Here is a 22,095-nt window from a genome sequence, read left to right on the forward strand (position 1 = left end):
AGATTTGTAAATTAAATTTTTGTTTGTCAGCAGCAGGTGTCGCTGTTTCTACATTTTAACTCGTCACACGTATACAGATTTCGCCATTTTATAACTACATTTCTTTCAGAATTTGTCGTAAAACTCTTTTCATTTATCTTCAGAGGAATCATCGTGATAACTCATCAGTTATTCTTCATGTGTGTGTGTGTGTGTAGGTTTAGTTTAGTTTAGTCTTTATTTGTCTCTCAGTGTTTTTGAGGCGGTGGCTGAGATCTCAAACACTGAAGACTTGAATAAACTCTTGAATCACTTTACTGATCATCTTTAGTAACAACATGAAGACGATCTCTTTACTCTTTATCATCTCTTTATCATCAACGGTAAGTAATGACATTATACAACACTTTCCTACAAACCGAGTAAACTACATCAGACTTTATATTTAATGTGTAAGAAGAAAACATTTACTGGTCAAGATTCAAAGATGAAAGATCTCAACTGAATCTTTTACAGACACACAGTGTTTGATCTCTCAGTGTTTGTGTCTGCAGGTGTTTGATCTCTCAGTGTTTGTGTCTTCAGGTGTTTGATCTCTCAGTGTTTGTGTCTTCAGGTGTTTGATCTCTCAGTGTTTGTGTCTTCAGGTGTTTGTGTCTTCAGGTGTGTTTGGTGATGAGACTGAGAGAGTGTCAGTGAATGATGGAGAATCTGTGACTCTACACACTCATGTTACTGAACTACATAAAGATGATCTGATAGTGTGGAGGTTTAATGGCTCTCGCATAGCTGTGCATCGCATCAACGGACCGTTCTACAGATACAGGGGACAGCAGGTCTACAACAACATTGATCCATTTTATGACTCTGATGAGAGATTTACTGACAGACTGAAGATGAATCCTCAGACTGGAGATCTCACCATCACACACATCACATCTAAACTCACTGGAGATTATCAACTACAGGAAACAGGACAAAATTATTTTTCATCTTCTAGTTTCAGTGTCAGTGAGTATCACAAGCTTTATTTTAGTAATGATAATATTAACATAATGATTCAACATCCTGAACAATTACAGTGTGAAATAACAGACATTTGTGCTGTTAATGTTATTGTCTGATGGTAAAACGCTCAAACATTCTGTGGTGAGATGATCAGATGTCACTGAACAAGATGACAGAACCCAAACACAGGCAGTAGAAGGGTTAACAAAACTACTTTTATTAATACAACAAAAACCCACGATGGGGAAAACCGTACGAAACAAGGAATCAAACTAAAATACTTATGGGGACAGATGAGAGAGATGAAACACAGCGGAGAAACAAAGGGGCGGAGCTTAACGAAAAACAGGAGAAAAAAAATTGCCACAACTCAATGAGTTGTTTCAACACGATGAATTGGTTCAAATGAGTCATTACGTCGAGAATCGGACATTAGTGGACATCGACGCTGTTTGTTTTTCACAGCTGTAGGATAGGGTGACCACCCGTCCCGCGTAGCGCGTGCGCGCACAGCGTTTGAAGCCCAATTCATGCGTCCCGCAAATTGAGAAGGTGTCACGCATAATCAAAGCTTTCTCAAAAAAAAGTTGGTCGCTCTATATCCTCGAGCCCCAGACAGCCAAACGAACATTACTTGACAGTTCAGCATGCTACTGTTGCCAGACCCACCCCTCAGATGAACTGCTGACTAGGTTGTTCCATTGTTGTCATGACAGCGCGCGCACATTCACACACTGGGAAGGAACTTTTAGATGCGCGCTCCAATTTGAAAAATGGAGAAAGAGAGTCTGAGCCAGGGGCGATTCTAGGTTTTCAATATTAGGGGGGCTCAGCCTCCAATGAGGATATATATATAGAGAGAGAGCCACACTCTAATCACCACATATTGTATACGTTACTAAAATAAATCATTAAGAAAGAATATGCAGAAAAGCATAAATACAAATTATTGTTATTCAAATGAATATCACATTAATCGGTCAATCTGCAACATTTATATTTCAAAGTGACAACAACAGTCACAAATCCATAAAATAAATGTCACAATCAACTGCTGAATCATTATTTAGTAAGAATAACTTATGGTGCTTTCATTTCGCTTGAGGTAACGTTAACAAATAGTTAACGAGGGGTGAACGCACATAAAACTTTTAAACAGTGGAAGGGAAAGGGGTCTTGTATCGCTTCCACATCATATTAAGATGCATTTATAACAAAGAATGGCAAAAATGCAGATGTCATGTTAATGAACACACCTTGTAAAGTTACTCTGCTAATGACGTTAACTCCAATGTGCTGACGTGTGTGAACTGAAGAATGCGCTAAATAACGCAGCCTAACGCCGTTTTCATAATAAGAGTTTTAAAGGGGGCTACAAAGCGATCTCGAATTCTTGTACAGATTACATTACACACAATATTTTAGGGGGGCTGAGCTAGAACTTAAAGGGCCTAGCAACGCCACTGGTCTGAGCCATTAATTAAAAAGAGAAGGTGTGGGTACAAGAAAGACTGGGGAAATTAAATAGCTAAAGTAAATCGTAAGTGGAAGTGCATTTGTCAATTCATTGAATGTTCAAAATATTGTGAATCTTTATTTAAAAAAATATACATTGGCTGGCCTATTCAAGAGCATACATCAGCAATTACACATGTTTAGGGGAATAGGGCATTATACCATGTAAGGTGGTATGTGCTAGAAATGGGTAAACCACTAGTGAGTCTGTCCGGGGGGTGGGGGCACCGCCGCGCCAGGCAGTGTCCCACATTGTCCCTCAGAAACATACCCCTTGTCCCCCCTTCGGCTTATTAGCAGGTGGTCACCCTACTGTAGGACATCAGAATATGTCATCAATGATCCGTCTGAGAATCTGTCCTGTGATGCTTTTATGCCTCTCTGTCTGCCCAACACCAAATGAAGTTGAACGCATACTTTAGTTTGGAGACAGAGGGAGTGCACAAGCTCTCTGCTCGCTCTTTCCTGCACTTATCACAAGCGCGTCATTCACTCATAAATCACATGAAATGTTCAAATAAATCTTTGGCAGGGCAACTCGCACCGATGCAACACTGTTGACCTCGCATGTTATAAAAATACGATCACATTTGTGAGCATTTTGATGCCAGTCTAGAGTCCTGCTCTCATATGTTCTTCAAACAATCTGTGTCACTGAATTCAAAAAACTGAAAATATGTTTATATATCAGTGCTGACCGCTTGTGTCTGACTCACATGACACATTAACATGTTTTACTAACAGAGTTTTACTAACTCTTTCTCTTTTCCTCTTTCTGTTCGTTCTGCAGGTTTGTCTCCTAAACTGAAGATAGTGAAAGAGAGAGATTCTGTCTCTCTACACATTGATGTTACTGAAGAACAGAGAAATGATAAGATACACTGGAAGATCAAACACAACAACTCTCCTGTAGCTGAAATCATTACAGAGAATAGAAAGATCTCAACACCTTTTATTGAAGAGAGATTCAGAGACAGACTGAAGCTGGATGATCAGACTGGAGATCTCATCATCACACACATGAAGAATGAAGACTCTGGAGAGTATAAAGCAGATGTCACCATCGGACACACACACACTATACACAAGACATTCAGTTTCACTGACTCAGGTGAGGAGATCTCTTTAATATAATTAAAGTCTTTACATAAAAGTTTCGTCTCCCTTTAGATTAAAGCATTGTGCAAAGACAATATTTCAAAAAAAGTTAATTTCAATTAATCTGTCACAGTAATATTTAAAATGCAGTCGATCAGTATTTGTTTCACAGTTTGTAATGTCCTGATAATTCATATTTACACTTTAACACCTGCTGTGAACACACAGTAATGCATGACATCCACACAATCATTCTGAACATCATTTACTTATTACACCTGACATATATGTATATATTTAGAAATTGTTTTCTTGCTGTTTGATTCATTCATAGATCAAATAATATTTAATGTAGATTGTAGCAGAACACATTTACTGATCATCAAGACTCAAAGAGTGCGTTTATATGCACAGTCTTACTCCCATTATGTTTAATAAACTGATAACAAGTGAGGTCATGTAAACGTATAAAACGCTTTTCTTTTAGCAGTGAAAGTTCATAAACTGTGTAAGTGAAATCCGCTCGCCAGAGGTAGTTTTTTGCCCATTACTCAGATTTCACGCTGCATGTAAACGCCTTTGCTGGTTTTCTCTCAGTTTTGTTTATGTCACATGTCTGACAGCACAATAGTAAAAGTCCCAAACTGAAGTAAAAGTAAAGTAACTCATAAAAGTTTGCTCTCGAATCATTCAGTGGATGTAGAAACGTCAAAATGAAAAACTACTGTTGCACATGCAGGTACTGTGGACATGAGAAGAGATATAAAAATACAGCTTCTGACCGTTTTCTGCTGAATTTTTAACTACTAAACAGACTATCGATTGTGACATCACTGCACACGAGAAACCTGGCAAGACTCAAACTTCCATATAAACGTGGTTTTCTGTGTAGCCGGTTTATTACTGTGCATGTAAACACATGAAAACAGGTTTCTTTCATAAGCTTGTTTTTGATAGATATCTGTTTATTTTGTGCATGTAAACGCACTCAAAGATGAAAGATCTCAACTGAATCTTTTACAGACACACAGTGTTTGATCTCTCAGTGTTTGTGTCTTCAGGTGTTTGATCTCTCAGTGTTTGTGTCTTCAGGTGTGTTTGATGATGAGACTGATACAGTGTCAGTGAATGATGGAGGATCTGTGACTCTACACACTCATCTTACTGAACTGAAGGGAGATGATGTGATAGCGTGGAGGTTTAAAGGCGATCGCATAGCTAGAATCATCAGAGCGGTCAACAGTGATCCAGTTTATGAGCCTGATGAGAGATTTACTGACAGACTGAAGATGAACCCTCAGACTGGAGATCTCACCATCACAAACATCACATCTGAACTCACTGGAGAATATCAACTAGAGATCATCAACAGATGGACAGAAACAATGTATCAAACATTCAGTGTCAGTGAGTATCACAAGCTTTATTTTGTTATGATTTTATTAACATAATCATTCAACATCCTGAACAATTACAGTGTGAAATAACAGACATTTGTGATGTTAATGTTATTGTCTGATGGTAAAACGCTCAAACATTCTGTGGTGAAATGATCACATACAGTTAACTCAAGATATATCAAATCTTTCATGTCATCAATACCCTGTGACCCACTGTCAAGTGCTCTCTAGCTTTTAGCAAGGTTTTAAACATGCAGAACTCTCACACATGTAAAGACAGTCCAGTACAAGGAGAATCCAACTGGGTTTATATCATTGACCACACTTTTGACCTCTTTTTATTTTGGGAAATTCAATTCATTCAGTCAATCAACCAGGTGAAAAACCTTTAAGCACAAATACAAACACCACATAAGGGTGAGTATAAACACAGTAAATAAAATAACACACAAATAGGATCCAGCAAACAAGGGTGTGTCACATCATACCTGCCACGATATCACCGGTGTAAAAATTAAAATGATAAAGAAAGTGTCATATCACTCTTTCTGTTTCTGTTTGTTCTGCAGGTTTGTCTCCTAAAGTGAAGATGGTGAAAGAGAGAGATTCTGTCTCTCTACACATTGATGTTACTGAAAAACAGAGAAATGAGAAGATACACTGGAAGATCAAACACAACAACTCTCTTGTAGCTGAAATCATTACAGAGAATAGAAAGATCTCAACACCTTTTATTGAAGAGAGATTCAGAGACAGACTGAAGCTGGATGATCAGACTGGAGATCTCATCATCACACACATGAAGAATGAAGACTCTGGACAGTATGAAGCAGATGTCACCATCGGCAGCATCACACACACTATACACGAGACATTCAGTTTCACTGACTCAGGTGAGGAGATCTCTTCAATATAATTAAAGTCTTTTCATAAAAGTTTGTCTCACTTTAGATTAAAGCATTGTGCAAAGTCAAAAAAAAAGTTAATTTCAATAAATCTGTCACAGTAATATTTAAAATGCAGTCGATCAAGTATTTGAAGAGCTCTTTTCCAAAACGCTCTAAATCCATTTTAATAGTTTTCATGAAAATGACATTTCTTTACCTAGAAACATACATCTTGTTGATATTCAATTTATCCTGTTAAATTTGTCTGTTGGCTCAGTCTGAACATGTTAAACAATGATTGTTAAATGAAACAACAATATTGTCGATTATAAATTCAAATTTTATTTTAAAAAAATTCAAAACGCTACAAATCCATCGTTTTTTTACAAAAAATATGGGTTTATTTCTTTTTAAAAACAAACAAACATGACAACAAGAAATATATGACATCAGGGAGTCATACTATAAATGAATAAAAATCAAATAAATGCAAATGCATGAAATAAATATCAGCCAAATAAAATAAATAGTAACAAACTAAATAGTAAAATAAAATAAAAAAATAAATTAATTTCATGTTTCAATATTTTCCACCACATACAACAAATAATTTAGAAATATCACATACAAATACCACTAACGAGCAAATCCTGGTTGGTCGAGAGGACATATCACATTTAGGCTAAAAACAGGTTCGGCACTAATAGCGTTTTGGAAAGAAACTGCATCTTGCAGAACATTATAAACAAGGAAATATAGCGATTTGGCATGAAACATTGATGGAGCAGTGAATAGGTTTAGTACACAGCAAAATGGCTTTACAAACTCATTTTTTTTATTTGCCGTTTAATGCGTTTTGGAAAAGAGCTCTTCATTTGTTTTACAGTTTGTAATGTCCTGATAATTCGTATTTTCACATTAACACCTGCTGTGAACACACAGTAATGCATGACATCAACACAATCATTCTGAACATCATTGACTTATTACACCTGACATATATATATTTTTAGAAATTGTTTTCTAGTTTGATTCATTCATAGATCAAATAAAATTTAATGTAGATTGTAGCGGAACACATTTACTGATCATCAAGACTCAAAGAGTGCGTTTATATGCACAGTCTTACTCCCATTATGTTTAATAAACTGATAACAAGTGAGGTCATGTAAACGTATAAAACACTTTTCTTTTATCAGTGAAAGTTCATAAACTGTGTAAGTGAAATCCGCTCGCCAGAGGTAGTTTTTTGCCCATTACTCACATTTCACGCTGCATGTAAACGCCTTTGCTGGTTTTCTCTCAGTTTTGTTTATGTCACATGTCTGACAGCGCAATAGTAAAAGTCCCAAACGGAAGTAAAAGTAAAGTAACTCATAAAAGTTTGCTCTCGAATCATTCAGTGGATGTAGAAACGTCAAAATGAAAAACTACTGTTGCACATGCAGGTACTGTGGACATGAGAAGAGATATAAAAATACAGCTTCTGACCGTTTTCTGCTGAATTTTTAATTACTAAACAGACTATCAATGGTGACGTCACTGCACACGAGAAACCTGGCAAGACTCAAACTTCCATATAAACGTGGTTTTCTGTGTAGCCGGTTTATTACTGTGCATGTAAACACATGAAAACAGGTTTCTTTCATAAGCTTGTTTTTGATAGATATCTGTTTATTTTGTGCATGTAAACGCACTCAAAGATGAAAGATCTCAACTGAATCTTTTACAGACACACAGTGTTTGATCTCTCAGTGTTTGTGTCTTCAGGTGTGTTTTATAAGAGAGTGTCAGTGAATGATGGAGGATCTGTGACTCTACACAATCATCTCACTAAACTACAGACAGATCATCTGATAGTCTGGTGGTTTAAAGGCGATCTCATAGCTAAAATCGACAGAGCGGTCAAGAGTGATCCAGTTTATGACCCTGATGAGAGATTTACTGACAGACTGAAGATGAATCCTCAGACTGGAGATCTCACCATCACAAACATCACATCTGAACTCACTGGACTTTATAAACTAGAGATCATCAACAGACAGACGGAAACGATGTTTCAAACATTCAGTGTCAGTGAGTATCACAAGTTTTATTTTGTTATGATTTTGTTAACATAATCATTCAACATCCTGAACAATTACAGTGTGAAATTACAGACATTTGTGCTGTTCGTGTTATTGTCTGATGGTAAAACACTCAAACATTCTGTGGTGAAATGATCAGATGTCACAGAACAAGATGACAGAACCCAAACACAGGCAGTAGAAGGGTTAACAAAACTACTTTTATGAATAAAACAAAAAACCACGATGGGGAAAACCGTATGAAACAAGGAATCAAACTAAAATATTTCCCACAAGGGGGACAAAAACAAACAGGCAGAACGATGATCTAAATCAGGGAGTCAAACTCAGTTCCTGGAGGGTCAAGTACTGCACAGCTGCGGTCCTTCAGTAACAGAGTCTGACACCTGTGATCTAAATGATAAATCCAAAACACAAGGAGCAGGAAGACCAGGAACGGGGTGATCCATAATAGACGAACAGAAGGGCACAGAGGATACAAAGTGAAATCATGACAACAATCCAACCAGGTCCAGGAACAGAGAAACAAAAGGGCTTAAAATAGGGAACAACTAACTAAGAATAATTACAAAGGGGAGGTGACGGAGATTAAACACTAAATGGAAACTAGCGGGAACATAATGGGACAGATGAGAGAGATGAAACACTAGTGGAGAAACAAAGGGGCGGAGCTTAACGAAAAACAGGAGGACACGCAGCGCAAAGTGACAACAAAAGCCACGTGTGTCCACACATAACACATCTAAACCTAAAAGACGTGGTTCTGTCACAACTCTGCATAGGGAGCTAGAAAACTCATGACTGGAAGGACGGAGTCCATTAGGGATGCACCGTAATGAAAACCCATCCATCCATCCATTTTCTACCGCTTATCCGAACTACCTCGGGTCACGGGGAGCCTGCGCCTATCTCAGGAGTCATCGGGCATCAAGGCAGGATACGTAATGAAAACCCGAAAACCAAAAATTTGTTTTATTGAATTCTATTAATTACACACTAAAACCACACAAATTAAGGAGAACGTATTTTAAAACAATACAACAAATATCACTTTCCTTGTCATTTTTTACCAATCATCTAAACTTTGTAGTACTAGAATTATTAGGCCTATATGCATAACAGTAGTTAAGTTATAGTCAAACTTAAACTCATTCAAGAAGTTTATATATGGTGCACAATCATTTTAATGAAGTAACAGGCAGAACACAGAGGGGCAGTGAATATTTTTTATGTAAACAGCTTAACATGAGCTTCAGTGATGATATCAGTACCTGTCACATGCCGGATGACGGTCCATGCGAGCGACATCATCACTTTCTGACAGTTCGTTCTGCTGATCATTCAAGTCTATGAAGAGTCTGTTGCGTTTAAAGTTCTGCTTTAAAGGTTTCCTTAGACAACCACATTCAACAAATTGGTATAATTTATTTAAGATCTTCATGAAATTTATGGAACATATTTTGCTTAAAAACACTCAATGGCTGTGTAAACAAAACCCTTCTTGCCTCGACAAAAACAGCTCTGCTCACTTTAACGTTTTTGTGCATGTCTCTTTAAATGATAATGAGTTACAGAGCACCCCTCTCCCTTCCGTCCGGTGTGACGACACAGCACACGTGTAGTACTGCCATGACAATTGTTTAGCAAAATTATGTTTCTTGAACTCGTCTGTGGTTAAACGTCTCAAATCATTCGTCCGGAGACTAAAAATCAGTCACAGCAAACAGTGCTCACGTTGTGCGTTTATGTTTTCCTAAAATCCACTGATTGCGCAGCTGCAGCTGCAGGAAAAACGTGGATTTAAGCTCTTGTTGTTGAAGTTACACACACAACGTGAAAGCATTACTTGTAAGCTGAGAATGTATTTTTCAGTCTAAACATATTAACGCACATAATGTCTTAACATTCATACAGTTAAGTAAGTGTCTCTCTGCACTTATATACAGTAAGTTTAACACAGGGTTTAAATGTTTTATTTAGCCTGTGACTGACTTCGCTATCATAAGCTAACGTTATCCTCCTATATATACGCTACATTTTCGTCAATTCAGATTGTTGATAAATATTACTCACATCGGCAGTTTTGTCTTGTTCAGTCGGTCTCGATCCCTCTTTAGGAACAACTTTGAAGCTTATCCTGCTTGTAATGTCCCAGGCTGAAAAAGCACTCAGGTTTGAAGTGATTTGTGCAAACAAGCAGGTTTTTACTCATGGTTTCTGATTGATTTCCACTAAAAATAAAATAAATCCACTGCTAGGTTTGGACTCTTTCCAGCGACTACATTAAATGTCGTCCACCAACTTTAGCCATGACGTCACGTACACCGCTGTCTCTTGTGAAAACCACAATGGCGGAGCGCTGGGTGGAACGGAGTAGATTAAGGGCCAGTAACATTGCAATAAAATCCATTTTGGACATCACAACCTGAACGATATCTGAACGACTCGATTTCTCACATGCTTTCAGGCAAAGGCAGACCAAAACAAACTTACTGGGTTCTTATTTTTCACATTTTCTGGATTGCTACATGCACCGGGGAACCGATTATAGCACATAAACACAATAAAAATGGGGTTTTCATAGGAGTAAATGCATCACACAGAGCTTGGCGTCATTTTCTGTTTGCTGGTTTTAAGCTGTGATTGTTATTTGCATTTTTTTTAAACTTTGTTATGGCGTGCTTACATGATCATCCTTCAATAACAGCTAGTAAAGGCATGAACACGAGCACTGAAATCTGTCATGTCACCATCATCCTGTGACACACAACATCATATCTATGAATTAAACCGTTTTATTGCAAGTTATAGTTTTGTTTTAATCTGTTCTGGGCTGTAGACTCATTTTTCCCGCTGGTCGCACTGGTGTGACTCACTTTCTCAGGTGGTCGCACCCGTTTTTATAGCATTATCATAATGACCTTGACCATACCATTATGAACTTCTTTCAAGTTATATTTTGGCAATAAAATGATCTGACACAAATATAAATTGTATCTCTTCACAATCCTTTGTTTTCTTTGCTGTTGTTTTTCACAGCTGTAGGACATCAGAATATGTCATCAATGATCCGTCTGAGAATCTGTCCTGTGATGCTTTTATGCCTCTCTGTCTGCCCAACACCAAATGAAGTTGAACGCATACTTTAGTTTGGAGACAGAGGGAGTGCACAAGCTCTCTACTCGCTCTTTCCTGCACTTATCACAAGCGCGTCATTCACTCATAAATCACATGAAATGTTCAAATAAATCTTTAGCAGGGCAACTCGCACCGATGCAACACCTGTAGACCTCGCACGTTATAAAGATACGATCACATTTGTGAGCATTTTGATGCCAGTCTAGAGCCCTGCTCTCATATGTTCTTCAAACAATCTGTGTCACTGCATTAAAAACACTGAAAATATGTTTATATATCAGTGCTGACCGCTTGTGTCTGACTCACATGACACATTAACACATCCTCTTTCTGTTTGTTCTGCAGGTTTGTTTCCCAAAGTGAAGAAAGTGAAAGAGAGAGATTCTGTCTCTCTACACATTGGTATTCCTGAAGAACAGAGAAATGAGAAGATACACTGGAAGATCAAACACAACAACTCTCTTGTAGCTGAAATCATTACAGAGAATAGAAAGATCTCAACACCTTTTATTGAAGAGAGATTCAGAGACAGACTGAAGCTGGATGATCAGACTGGAGATCTCATCATCACACACATGAAGAATGAAGACTCTGGACAGTATGAAGTAAATGTCACCATCGGCAGCATCACACACACTATACACAAGACATTCAGTTTCACTGACTCAGGTGAGGAGATCTCTTCAATATAATTAAAGTCTTTTCATAAAAGTTTCGTCTCACTTTAGATTAAAGCATTGTGCAAAGACAATATTTCAAAAAAGTTAATTTCAATAAATCTGTCACAGTAATATAAAAAATGCAGTCGATCAGTATTTGTTTCACAGTTTGTAATGTCCTGAAAATTCATATTAACACTTTAACACAGTAATGCATGACATCAACACAATCATTCTGAACATCATTCACTTATTACACCTGATATGTATATATTGTTAGAAATTGTTTCCTTGCTGTTTGATTCATTCATAGATCAAATCATATTTAATGTAGATTGTAGCAGAACACATTTACTGATCATCAAGACTCAAAGAGTGCGTTTATATGCACAGTCTTACTCCCATTATGTTTAATAAACTGATAACAAGTAAGGTCATGTAAACGTATAAAACACTTTTCTTTTATCAGTGAAAGTTCATAAACTGTGTAAGTGAAATCCGCTCGCCAGAGGTAGTTTTTTGCCCATAACTCAGATTTCACGCTGCATGTAAACGCCTTTGCTGGTTTTCTCTCAGTTTTGTTTATGTCACATGTCTGACAGCGCAATAGTAAAAGTCCCAAACGGAAGTAAAAGTAAAGTAACGCATAAAAGTCCCCTCTCGAATCATGCAGTTGATATAGAAACGTCAAAATGAAAAACTACTGTTGCATATTCAGGTACTGTGGACATGAGAAGAGATATAAAAATACAGCTTCTGACCGTTTTCTTGCTGTATTTTTAATTACTTATTCAGAGTCAGTGAATGATGGAGGATCTGTTACTCTACACAATCATCTTACTAAACTACATACAGATGATCTGATAGTGTGGATGTTTAAAGACCGTCACATAGCTAATGTCAACAGAGCGGTCAACAGAGATCCAGTTTATGAGCCTGATGTGAGATTTACTGACAGACTGAAGATGAATCCTCAGACTGGAGATCTCACCATCACACACATCACTTCTGAACTCACTGGACTTTATCAACTAGACATCATCAGAGAAAAGACAGAAACAATGTTTCAAACATTCAATGTCAGTGAGTATCACAAGCTTTATTTTAGTAATGATTTTATTAACATAATCATTCAACATCCTGAACAATTACAGTGTGAAATAACAGACATTTGTGCTGTTAATGTTATTGTCTGATGGTAAAACGCTCAAACATTCTGTGTTGAATGATCACATACAGTTAACTCAAGATATATCAAATCTGTCATGTCAACAATACCCTGTGACCCACTGTGAAGTGCTCTCTAGCTTTTAGCAAGGTTTTAAACATGCAGAACTCTCACACTTGTAAAGACAGTCCAGTACAAGTAGAATCCAACTGGGTTTATATCATTGACCACACTTTTGACCTCTTTTTATTTTGGGAAATTCAATTCATTCAGTCAATCAACCAGATGAAAAACCTTTAAGCACAAATACAAACACCACATAAGGGTGAGTATAAACACAGTAAATAAAATAACACACAAATAGGATCCAGCAAACAAGGATGTGCCACATCATACCTGCCACGATAACACCGGTGTAAAATTTCAAATGATAAAAAAGTGTCATATCACTCTGTTCTCTTTCTGTTTGTTCTGCAGGTTTGTCTCCTAAAGTGAAGATGGTGAAAGAGAGAGATTATGTCTCTCTACACATTGATGTTACTGAAGAACAGAGAAATGAGAAGATACACTGGAAGATCAAACACAACAACTCTCTTGTAGCTGAAATCATTACAGAGAATAGAAAGATCTCAACACCTTTTATTGAAGAGAGATTCAGAGACAGACTGAAGCTGGATGATCAGACTGGAGATCTCATCATCACACACATGAAGAATGAAGACTCTGGACAGTATGAAGTAAATGTCAACATCGGCAGCATCACACACACTATACACGAGACATTCAGTTTCACTGACTCAGGTGAGGAGATCTCTTCAATATAATTAAAGTCTTTTCATAGAAGCTTCGTCTCACTTTAGATTAAAGCATTGTGCAAAGACAATATTTCAAAAAAGTTAATTTCAATAAATCTGTCACAGTAATATTTAAAATGCAGTCGATCAGTATTTGTTTCATAGACTCTTCTTTATGTCAGTGCTCTTACACACAAATACATGAAGTTTATTTAGTAACAGTTTGTAATGTCCTGATAATTCATATTTACACATTAACACCTGCTGTAGGGCTGCACGATAAATCGCACTCGATTGTCACGCGCGTCTCGTCAGTAAAACCGGTTCCTTGATTAGTAGTATATCGCCATCAGCTGCTTTCAGATGGAGCGGCATTTACTACACAGAGCCGTAGTTCACTGACGAGAGGGGAAATATCGCATTCATAATCGCAGTCGATTCATCCGCGATTATGAATGCGATATTTCCCCGCTTGTCGGGGAAAAATATGAACATCATATTTTTAGATATTGTTTTCTAGTTTGATTCCTTCATAGATCATATACAAATTGTGTTTTTTAATCAAATCTGATCATGGTTACCAATGTTTATGATCAAACTGATCAATTCATTAATATTAATAACTTTCTCTCTGTCATTACTGAAGCCTGTGAAGAATTCATTAATGATGATGATGAATATGTTTTATCCTCCACAGGTCAGTCTTCAGGTGTGATAGCAGGAATATGTGTTGCTCTTCTCTTCCTGGTTATGGCTGCTGCTGCTGCTGGTGTTGTGATCTACCGTCACCTCAAAATGAGACATCAAGGTAAGAATCGGAATAGTAGTGCGATAGCGCAATTTTAAAAAAGCACAGATGGGAGTGGAAATTACTGCGGTGATTTACTGACAATGTGCACATTAAAAAACACAGGCGCAAGGTACACAAGTAATGTTGTACATTATACATTAAATACAACAGTTATTGAGGTTAAATTATTATGTTTATTAAATGTATTAAGTGGATGCCCACTAATTGGAACAATAAAGACCCCCCTGCTACCTTTAACCTGACTATACACTTTATTATTAAACACCTCATTTCAAATAGTTTCTTCATTGTGTTGAAATCATATGCCTGTCTGATCTAAAATGTGATGTGAAAAGGTAGAAGAGTGAAAGGTGGAATCGAACCTTCATCAATAAAGCATCACAACTATGTTCATATGTCTTACTTGCTACTCCATTGAAGCTGTTGGTGAATGAGTGTAGTTTCTACTCTCTGAAATACACATGCTTCTGACGCCCATGCTAAAAAATATACAGAGCAGCACGAAATCCACACCTGTTGAAACATCCAGAATACTGCAGGATTTGGGGATAAGTACCAAAGAATGGATTGAAATCATAGAGACAATAAGATCAGTTTTACGTTTTTTTTTTCTAAATCAGGCAAAACAAAAATATTACAACAGAATTATTTATTGTCTGCTTTTCTTACAGATTCCAACACAAGAGAAGAGTCAGTGGAGAAAAATGAGCCTTTGAGGAATGGAGACGCCAGCAATGGTGATGTGCCTCCAGTGTAACATGATGAACATTACAAACACATCACAATAACACAAATTAGAGAAGCTCAAAGGAAAAGAAGAGTCAGAGCTCCCACTGAAGAGCTTCCAGGGCGATGAGGATCTAAATCATCTCGCATTTCCTTTTTCTACTTTCCTTGACCATGTGACTAAAGCTAACATGACACATTAAAATTGACCAATCAGGAGACCATCTTGAGCACTCACTGTAGCGGTTGATCACCACCAGCACCCCTATCGTCTTTAGAACTCCACCTGGTGCCTTTTGGGCCGAAAATGGATGTTGAGACACTTCCTGTTATTTTTTCAACCCTACCAGCGAAAGGTTTCTCTTTGATTTGCCGACAACATCAACATTCTTTCAATAGAGTTGAATTACATTCAAGTAAATCATCAGTAAATATCAGATTTCATATCTGTTACCTGTAGACATTGGATGTAATGTTTATGACCTTATACTCACACCTGCAAACCTGATATTTGACATTGTTGAGCAGTGAAAATAATACACACCCTGAACGGACACACGTTGAGATTCACTAGAAAGAGATGTAGAGCTAGAAATCAGACTTTGACCCATCAGTGTTACTTTGACTTTAATATTCTGTCATACAGCTTTGATTTATCTGAAGCTTCTGTTGCAGAAAGCTTTTATTATTTTAATCTTACTTAAAAGTTTGCCGTTGGTTTATTGTAAACTTTTATTTTTGGTTTAATTGAGCCACAATTGCTTCATTAAATAACATTTCAAATACATGTTCTATATATAATTTTCTCTATTGAACGGCTTTCTGTCAGAGTGTAATGTTATATCTAACATCTTAAATGAGTTTTCATTGCGATTTAGTTCTTATATACATCTTTAAAGTATATTATACAAAGTTCTCTGTGTCTTTCAACTTTCTAAACGATATCACAGCTTTAAAGCACTTGACGTAATCCTGCTAATAGACTAACTCAGAAATATATCTACATTTACCATGAGATGTTACAATTTAATTTCTTAAAATGAGTCCCTTCATCTCTGCTTGCACTAATGAACTATGGCACTGTTTGCACTTGGTTATATATTGAACTGTGTCAAATTAAAGTCTTGCTACCCAGTACTTTCTTAGGGAAGAACACTATAGGAACACATACGTACCGTAAAATAAAGTGCAACCGACAATTACTTTTGTTTAAATCAAAGACTGGACGTAGTGTCTGTGACTTCACCTGTATGTTTCTGGGGAGCTGTTTTAACAGCGTGACACCCCTGAAATGGGCAAAGAGGCAGAACATGGTTGGAACTGACGTGCCTGCTTTGGTCCAAACGCGCTGGAGATGCACAAAGGTGCGCACGACATGCAACTCTCATCATCTGTGATAGTGACATACAAGCTGTTATCAAGATGTTGAATGACTCTCAGACAATCCAAATGTAATTCCTGTCCCCCAAAAACCTACAGGCCTATATGCGTCATGAGACGTCTCCAAATATAAGTGCTTCCAACACAAGCGACTGCACAATAACAGTATGAAGAAAACTCTTGTATAATAAATGACCAGAAATCATGTTTTTTTTTATCATGTTATCATGTTTTTATTGTGTGTTAGTGTGTTAGTTAGCTGTATTTTGTTTTTGTTATTATGTCGTAAATCATGTGACATGTATCAATGTTTTGATATTAATTGGAATGTACAAATAAAATAAACATATCTCTGTTTGGAGAAATAATCTTTATATTTCATTGTTGAGTGAACATAACTTGTTTTATGATGATTTGCCTGTTTATTATCATCATAATGATAATGTGAATCTCTTTACTCTTTATCATCTCTTTATTCTTTAATGGTAAGTTCTTTAGCAATGTTTTAATACTTTTACTTTTTCTTCTCCACAATTTTGTGTTTCTTTATGTCTATGAGTTAGGCACCATTAAACAACTGTAAGTCAGTGAACATCAGTCTGGTGTTTAAAGTTACGTGTGGTTTGTTGCTAAGCAATAATATGATTCTCTCTTTGTGTTATTCATCTTAACTACACGCGTATATCACTGACTGCTGTTTATTTTCTGTTAATATCAAAAGTCTTAGTCTATCAGTCCAAGTATGCATACTTTCCCTTAAGTACACAAGACTAGTATGTTGAATGAGTGGTAAATCTGTATTCATAAGCAGTATTCAGTGTGGATTGTAGACACTGAACATCTGGAGTCTTTTCTATCCTGTAGTGCCACAGGGGGAGAAAAGCCATGAGATTGATCAAATAAAATATAAAAAAATATCATCACATTAGCCACCCCCAAATGTATTAAATGTCAATATTTTCGTGTGCTTTGTGGTTGAATTTGACTTTTATTGGAACTTGAATAAATCATTTTTGCAGTTGATGGGTGGATATAATGTTTGCATTAGTTTATTATGAGCTTCAGCCTGAGACATGTATGATTTGAGATTTAATCATGTATTTGTATTCATTGTATATAATCAGATGTTCTCTTATCCATGTTTATATTTATATATATGTTTTGACTTTTAACTCATTTTCTATAGTATTACTAATATTAGCAGGCTACTTACTTTCAGTTTCAGTTTGTTGAGGGGTACTGCAATGGACACTAGATGGCGCACTTTACCCTTAAATTACATGATGTACTTTACACAAGTTCTGCACGTGAATAAACTCTGGTTTACTTAACTGACGAAACGCCATAATGTGATAATTTATTATAGTGATCATGCGCATGCGCTTTTCGGCGTGGTGACGTCAAGATGAATCTTGTGCTCTGATCGTCTGAGTTGGATGCGACATTACAGTCGATACATTATTGACACTAGAATAAGTGAATAGTTTGTATGAAGATGTCAGTCAGATGTCTCTCCTCGCTATTCGTGCTGTTGATGGTCGTTTCGATCGGCGCTGTTTCAGGTTGGCGAAGTTCGATGTATTTTAATCCACAACAAAATACTATAACTATGTAGTTTTACGGTTTATTTTCATTGTGTGTTTGTTTACAGGTGCTACTGGTCTGAAATGTTATCTGGGCGATGAAGTTAGTTTTAAACCGAACCCTACACTGTCATCTGGAAGCACCATTACCTGGAAATTCTGGTCTGCTGTTGGGAGTGTGATTCGAGTGATTGAATTTGATCACGGCGAATCTACACATCCTCATAATCCTCTCTTTAAAGAGTCCATAGCAGCAGACAAGTACACTGGGGAACTGACTTTAAAACATGTTAAGAAAGACCACAGTGGACTCTATTACTTTGAGATCAACGGCAAAGAGCATCAGCAGAAGTTCACATTACAGGTTATGGGTGAGTGAACTTAAGTATCATGTGGGGTCATTTGAAATCTTTTTATTATTTGTGATCCCTTCAGTAAAACAACAATATACATACTTTCTGTTCTGCTTGAACATGTAGTGCTTTAATGAATGTTTGCCTATAGAACCTTATAATTCTAAACAGAAAGTGAAAGTGGTTCTATCTGAGTTTGACAGGTTCCAAAAGTCCCCATATACAAATTTCAGAAATCGTTGAAATTGTATTTAGAGTACATTTAGGGTCTTTGTCTTTTTCATGTATGAAAGAGATTTTTTTCACATATCATTTTTGCTGTATGAAATGCATATAGTCCGAACACCTATTGAACCTTATAATTCTAAAGTTCAGTTTATAGACGTGCGTAGGCAAAAACGTGGACCGTACGCAGACCGCAAGCGCCGGGATTGGTCTGTTTGAACCCCGCCCTCAGGGTCAAAAAACTCTGCGATAGAGTCATGTTTACTCAAACACATTTCCGAATGAATTATCTAAATAAGATATTTGCGCTTCTGTATTTAACATCTCAAGCTGCAACCAAAGTGACTATGTTACTTGCGTCTCAAACAAGGTCATTCTTCTTCGGCTCTTGTCTTGGTTACACAAGTAACCGGCGCATGGATACTGATGCCTAGTGGTCATAGCCTGTCGATGTGGACAGGGACGCAGAAGTGTAAATGAAAACTGACACCTATGGTGTAGAGGCTACGGCGTAGGTCCTACGCATGACTATAACTTGGCCTTTAGGCGATGTCATGTTGTCAGAGTAAAAAAGCAAACGTAGCAGAACACAGGTGTCGCTGTGAGTGAATCTAGTGTTGGACGGTGTCCAAACAGCCATTTTGAAGCTTCGAATCAGAATCTTTTGTTTCGAATCAGCGCTTCAGAGCTCTTGTCAAACTGGCCATGTTACGTGTTTTAGTAAACGATATTACTGTTTCGAAACTCAGATGTTTCGTCACTAGAGGGTGTTATCTCTGTAGTTTACATATGTGTTCTCACGTAGACAGACCATCATACTGAATAATGAAGTTTGACGTAGCTTTACCTCCGTGGACGTGACGTCTGAGGCTGACAATCCTACTTTAAGAATTTCTCGTAAAACTCTTTTCATTTATCTTCAGAGGAATCATCGTGATAACTCATCAGCTATTCTTCATGTGTGTGTGTGTGTAGGTTTAGTTTAGTTTAGTCTTTATTTGTCTCTCAGTGTTTTTGAGGCGGTGGCTGAGATCTCAAACACTGAAGACTTGAATAAACTCTTGAATCACTTTACTGATCATCTTTAGTAACAACATGAAGACGATCTCTTTACTCTTTATCATCTCTTTATTCATCAACAGTAAGTTCATTTAGCAACTTTAGTTTCTACAGTGGGAGTACACTTACAACTTCATATTCAGTGTAAACTGTATCAAAAACAGTTTGGTGATACAGTGTCAGTGAATGATGGAGGATCTGTGACTCTACACACTCATCTTACTGAACTACAGACAGATCATGTGATAGTGTGGAGGTTAAAAGGCGATCTCATAGCTAGAATCAACAGAGAGGTCAACAGTGATCCAGTTTATGACCCTGATGTGAGATTTATTGACAGACTGAAGATGAATCCTCAGACCGGAGATCTCACCATCACACACATCACATCTGAACTCACTGGACTTTATCAACTAGAGATCATTAACAGACGGACAGAAACAATGTTTCAAACATTCAGTGTCAGTGAGTAACACAAGCTTTATTTTAGTAATGATTTTATTAACATAATCATTCAACATCCTGAACAATTACAGTGTGAAATAACAGACATTTGTGCTGTTAATGTTATTGTCTGATGGTAAAACGCTCAAACAATCTGTGGTGAAATGATCACATACAGTTAACTCAAGATATATCAAATCTGTCATGTCAACATCATCCTGTGACCCACAACATCATATCTATGAATTAAACCATTTTATTGCAAGTTATAGTTTTGTATTAATCTGTTCAGGGCTCTAGACTCATTTTACCGCTTGTCGCACTGGTGTGACTCACTTTCTCAGTTGGTCGCACCCGTTTTTATAGCATTATCATAATGACCTTGACCATACCATTATGAACTTCTTTCAAGTTATATTTTGGCAATGAAATTATCTGACACAAATATAACTTGTCACTCTTCACAATCCTTCTTTGTTTCCCTTTGTTTTCTTTGCTGTTGGTTTTCACAGCTGTAGGACATCAGAATTTGACATCAATGATCCGTCTGAGAATCTGTCCTGTGATGCTTTTATGCCTCTCTGTCTGCGCAACACCAAATGAAGTTGAACACACACTTTAGTTTGGAGACAGAGGGAGTGCACAAGCTCTCTGATCGCTCTTTCCTGCACTTATCACAAGCGCGTCATTCACTCATAAATCACATGAAATGTTCAAATAAATCTTTGGCAGGGCAACTCGCACCGATGCAACACTGTTGACCTCGCATGTTATAAAAATACGATCGCATTTGTGAGCATTTTGGACGCAGTCTAGAGTCCTGCTCTCATATGTTCTTCAAACAAACTGTGTCACTGCATTCAAAAAACTGAAAATATGTTTATATATCAGTGCTGACCGCTTGTGTCTGACTCACATGACACTGTTTTACTAACAGAGTTTTACTAACTCTTTCTCTTTTCCTCTTTCTGTTTGTTCTGCAGGTTTGCCTCCTAAACTGAAGATGGTGAAAGAGAGAGATTCTGTCTCTCTACACATTGATGTTACTGAAGAACAGAGAAATGAGAAGATACACTGGAAGATCAAACACAACAACTCTCTTGTAGCTGAAATCATTACAGAGAATAGAAAGATCTCAACACCTTTTATTGAAGAGAGATTCAGAGACAGACTGAAGCTGGATGATCAGACTGGAGATCTCATCATCACACACATGAAGAATGAAGACTCTGGACAGTATGAAGCAGATGTCACCATCGGCAGCATCACACACACTATACACGAGACATTCAGTTTCACTGACTCAGGTGAGGAGATCTCTTCAATATAATTAAAGTATTTTCATAAAAGTTTCGTCTTACTTTAGATTAAAGCATTGTGCAAAGACAATATTTCTACAAAGTTAATTTCAATAAATCTGTCACAGTAATATTTAAATACAGTCGATCAGTATTTGTTTCACAGTTAGTAATGTCCTGAAAATTCATATTTACACTTTAACACCTGCTGTGAATACACAGTAATGCATGACATCAACACAATCATTCTGAACATCATTCACTTATTACACCTGACATATATATATATTTTTAAATAATGTTTTCTTGCTGTTTGATTCATTCATAGATCAAATAATATTTAATGTTGATTGTAGCAGAACACATTTACTGATCATCAAGACTCAAAGAGTGCGTTTACATGCACAGTCTTACTCCCATTATGTTTAATAAACTGATAACAAGTAAGGTCATGTAAACGTATAAAACACTTTTCTTTTATCA

General features: G+C 37.0%; 2 protein-coding genes across 2 annotated transcripts; both read left to right on the forward strand.

Annotated features, from left to right (window-relative positions):
• The first annotated feature begins 101 nt into the window (after nucleotides 1–101).
• On the forward strand, nucleotides 102–16,934 carry LOC130430398 (uncharacterized). The gene is made up of 11 exons (XM_056759500.1): nucleotides 102–362; nucleotides 627–990; nucleotides 3,293–3,613; nucleotides 4,693–5,007; nucleotides 5,570–5,893; nucleotides 7,658–7,963; nucleotides 11,458–11,781; nucleotides 12,567–12,854; nucleotides 13,417–13,740; nucleotides 14,431–14,541; nucleotides 15,216–16,934. Exons 1-11 carry the CDS (start codon nucleotides 318–320, stop codon nucleotides 15,299–15,301), a joined length of 2,808 nt encoding a protein of 935 aa, XP_056615478.1. The 5' UTR covers nucleotides 102–317; the 3' UTR covers nucleotides 15,302–16,934.
• A 1,060-nt stretch (nucleotides 16,935–17,994) lies between these two features.
• Nucleotides 17,995–21,871, forward strand: LOC130430409 (uncharacterized). Its single transcript, XM_056759515.1, has 3 exons — nucleotides 17,995–18,212; nucleotides 18,302–18,604; nucleotides 21,298–21,871. Exons 1-3 carry the CDS (start codon nucleotides 18,140–18,142, stop codon nucleotides 21,642–21,644), a joined length of 723 nt encoding a protein of 240 aa, XP_056615493.1. The 5' UTR covers nucleotides 17,995–18,139; the 3' UTR covers nucleotides 21,645–21,871.
• The last annotated feature ends 224 nt before the right edge of the window (nucleotides 21,872–22,095 follow it).

This window comes from Triplophysa dalaica, chromosome 10 (genome assembly GCF_015846415.1).
Source record: "Triplophysa dalaica isolate WHDGS20190420 chromosome 10, ASM1584641v1, whole genome shotgun sequence".
Taxonomy (NCBI): domain Eukaryota; kingdom Metazoa; phylum Chordata; class Actinopteri; order Cypriniformes; family Nemacheilidae; genus Triplophysa; species Triplophysa dalaica.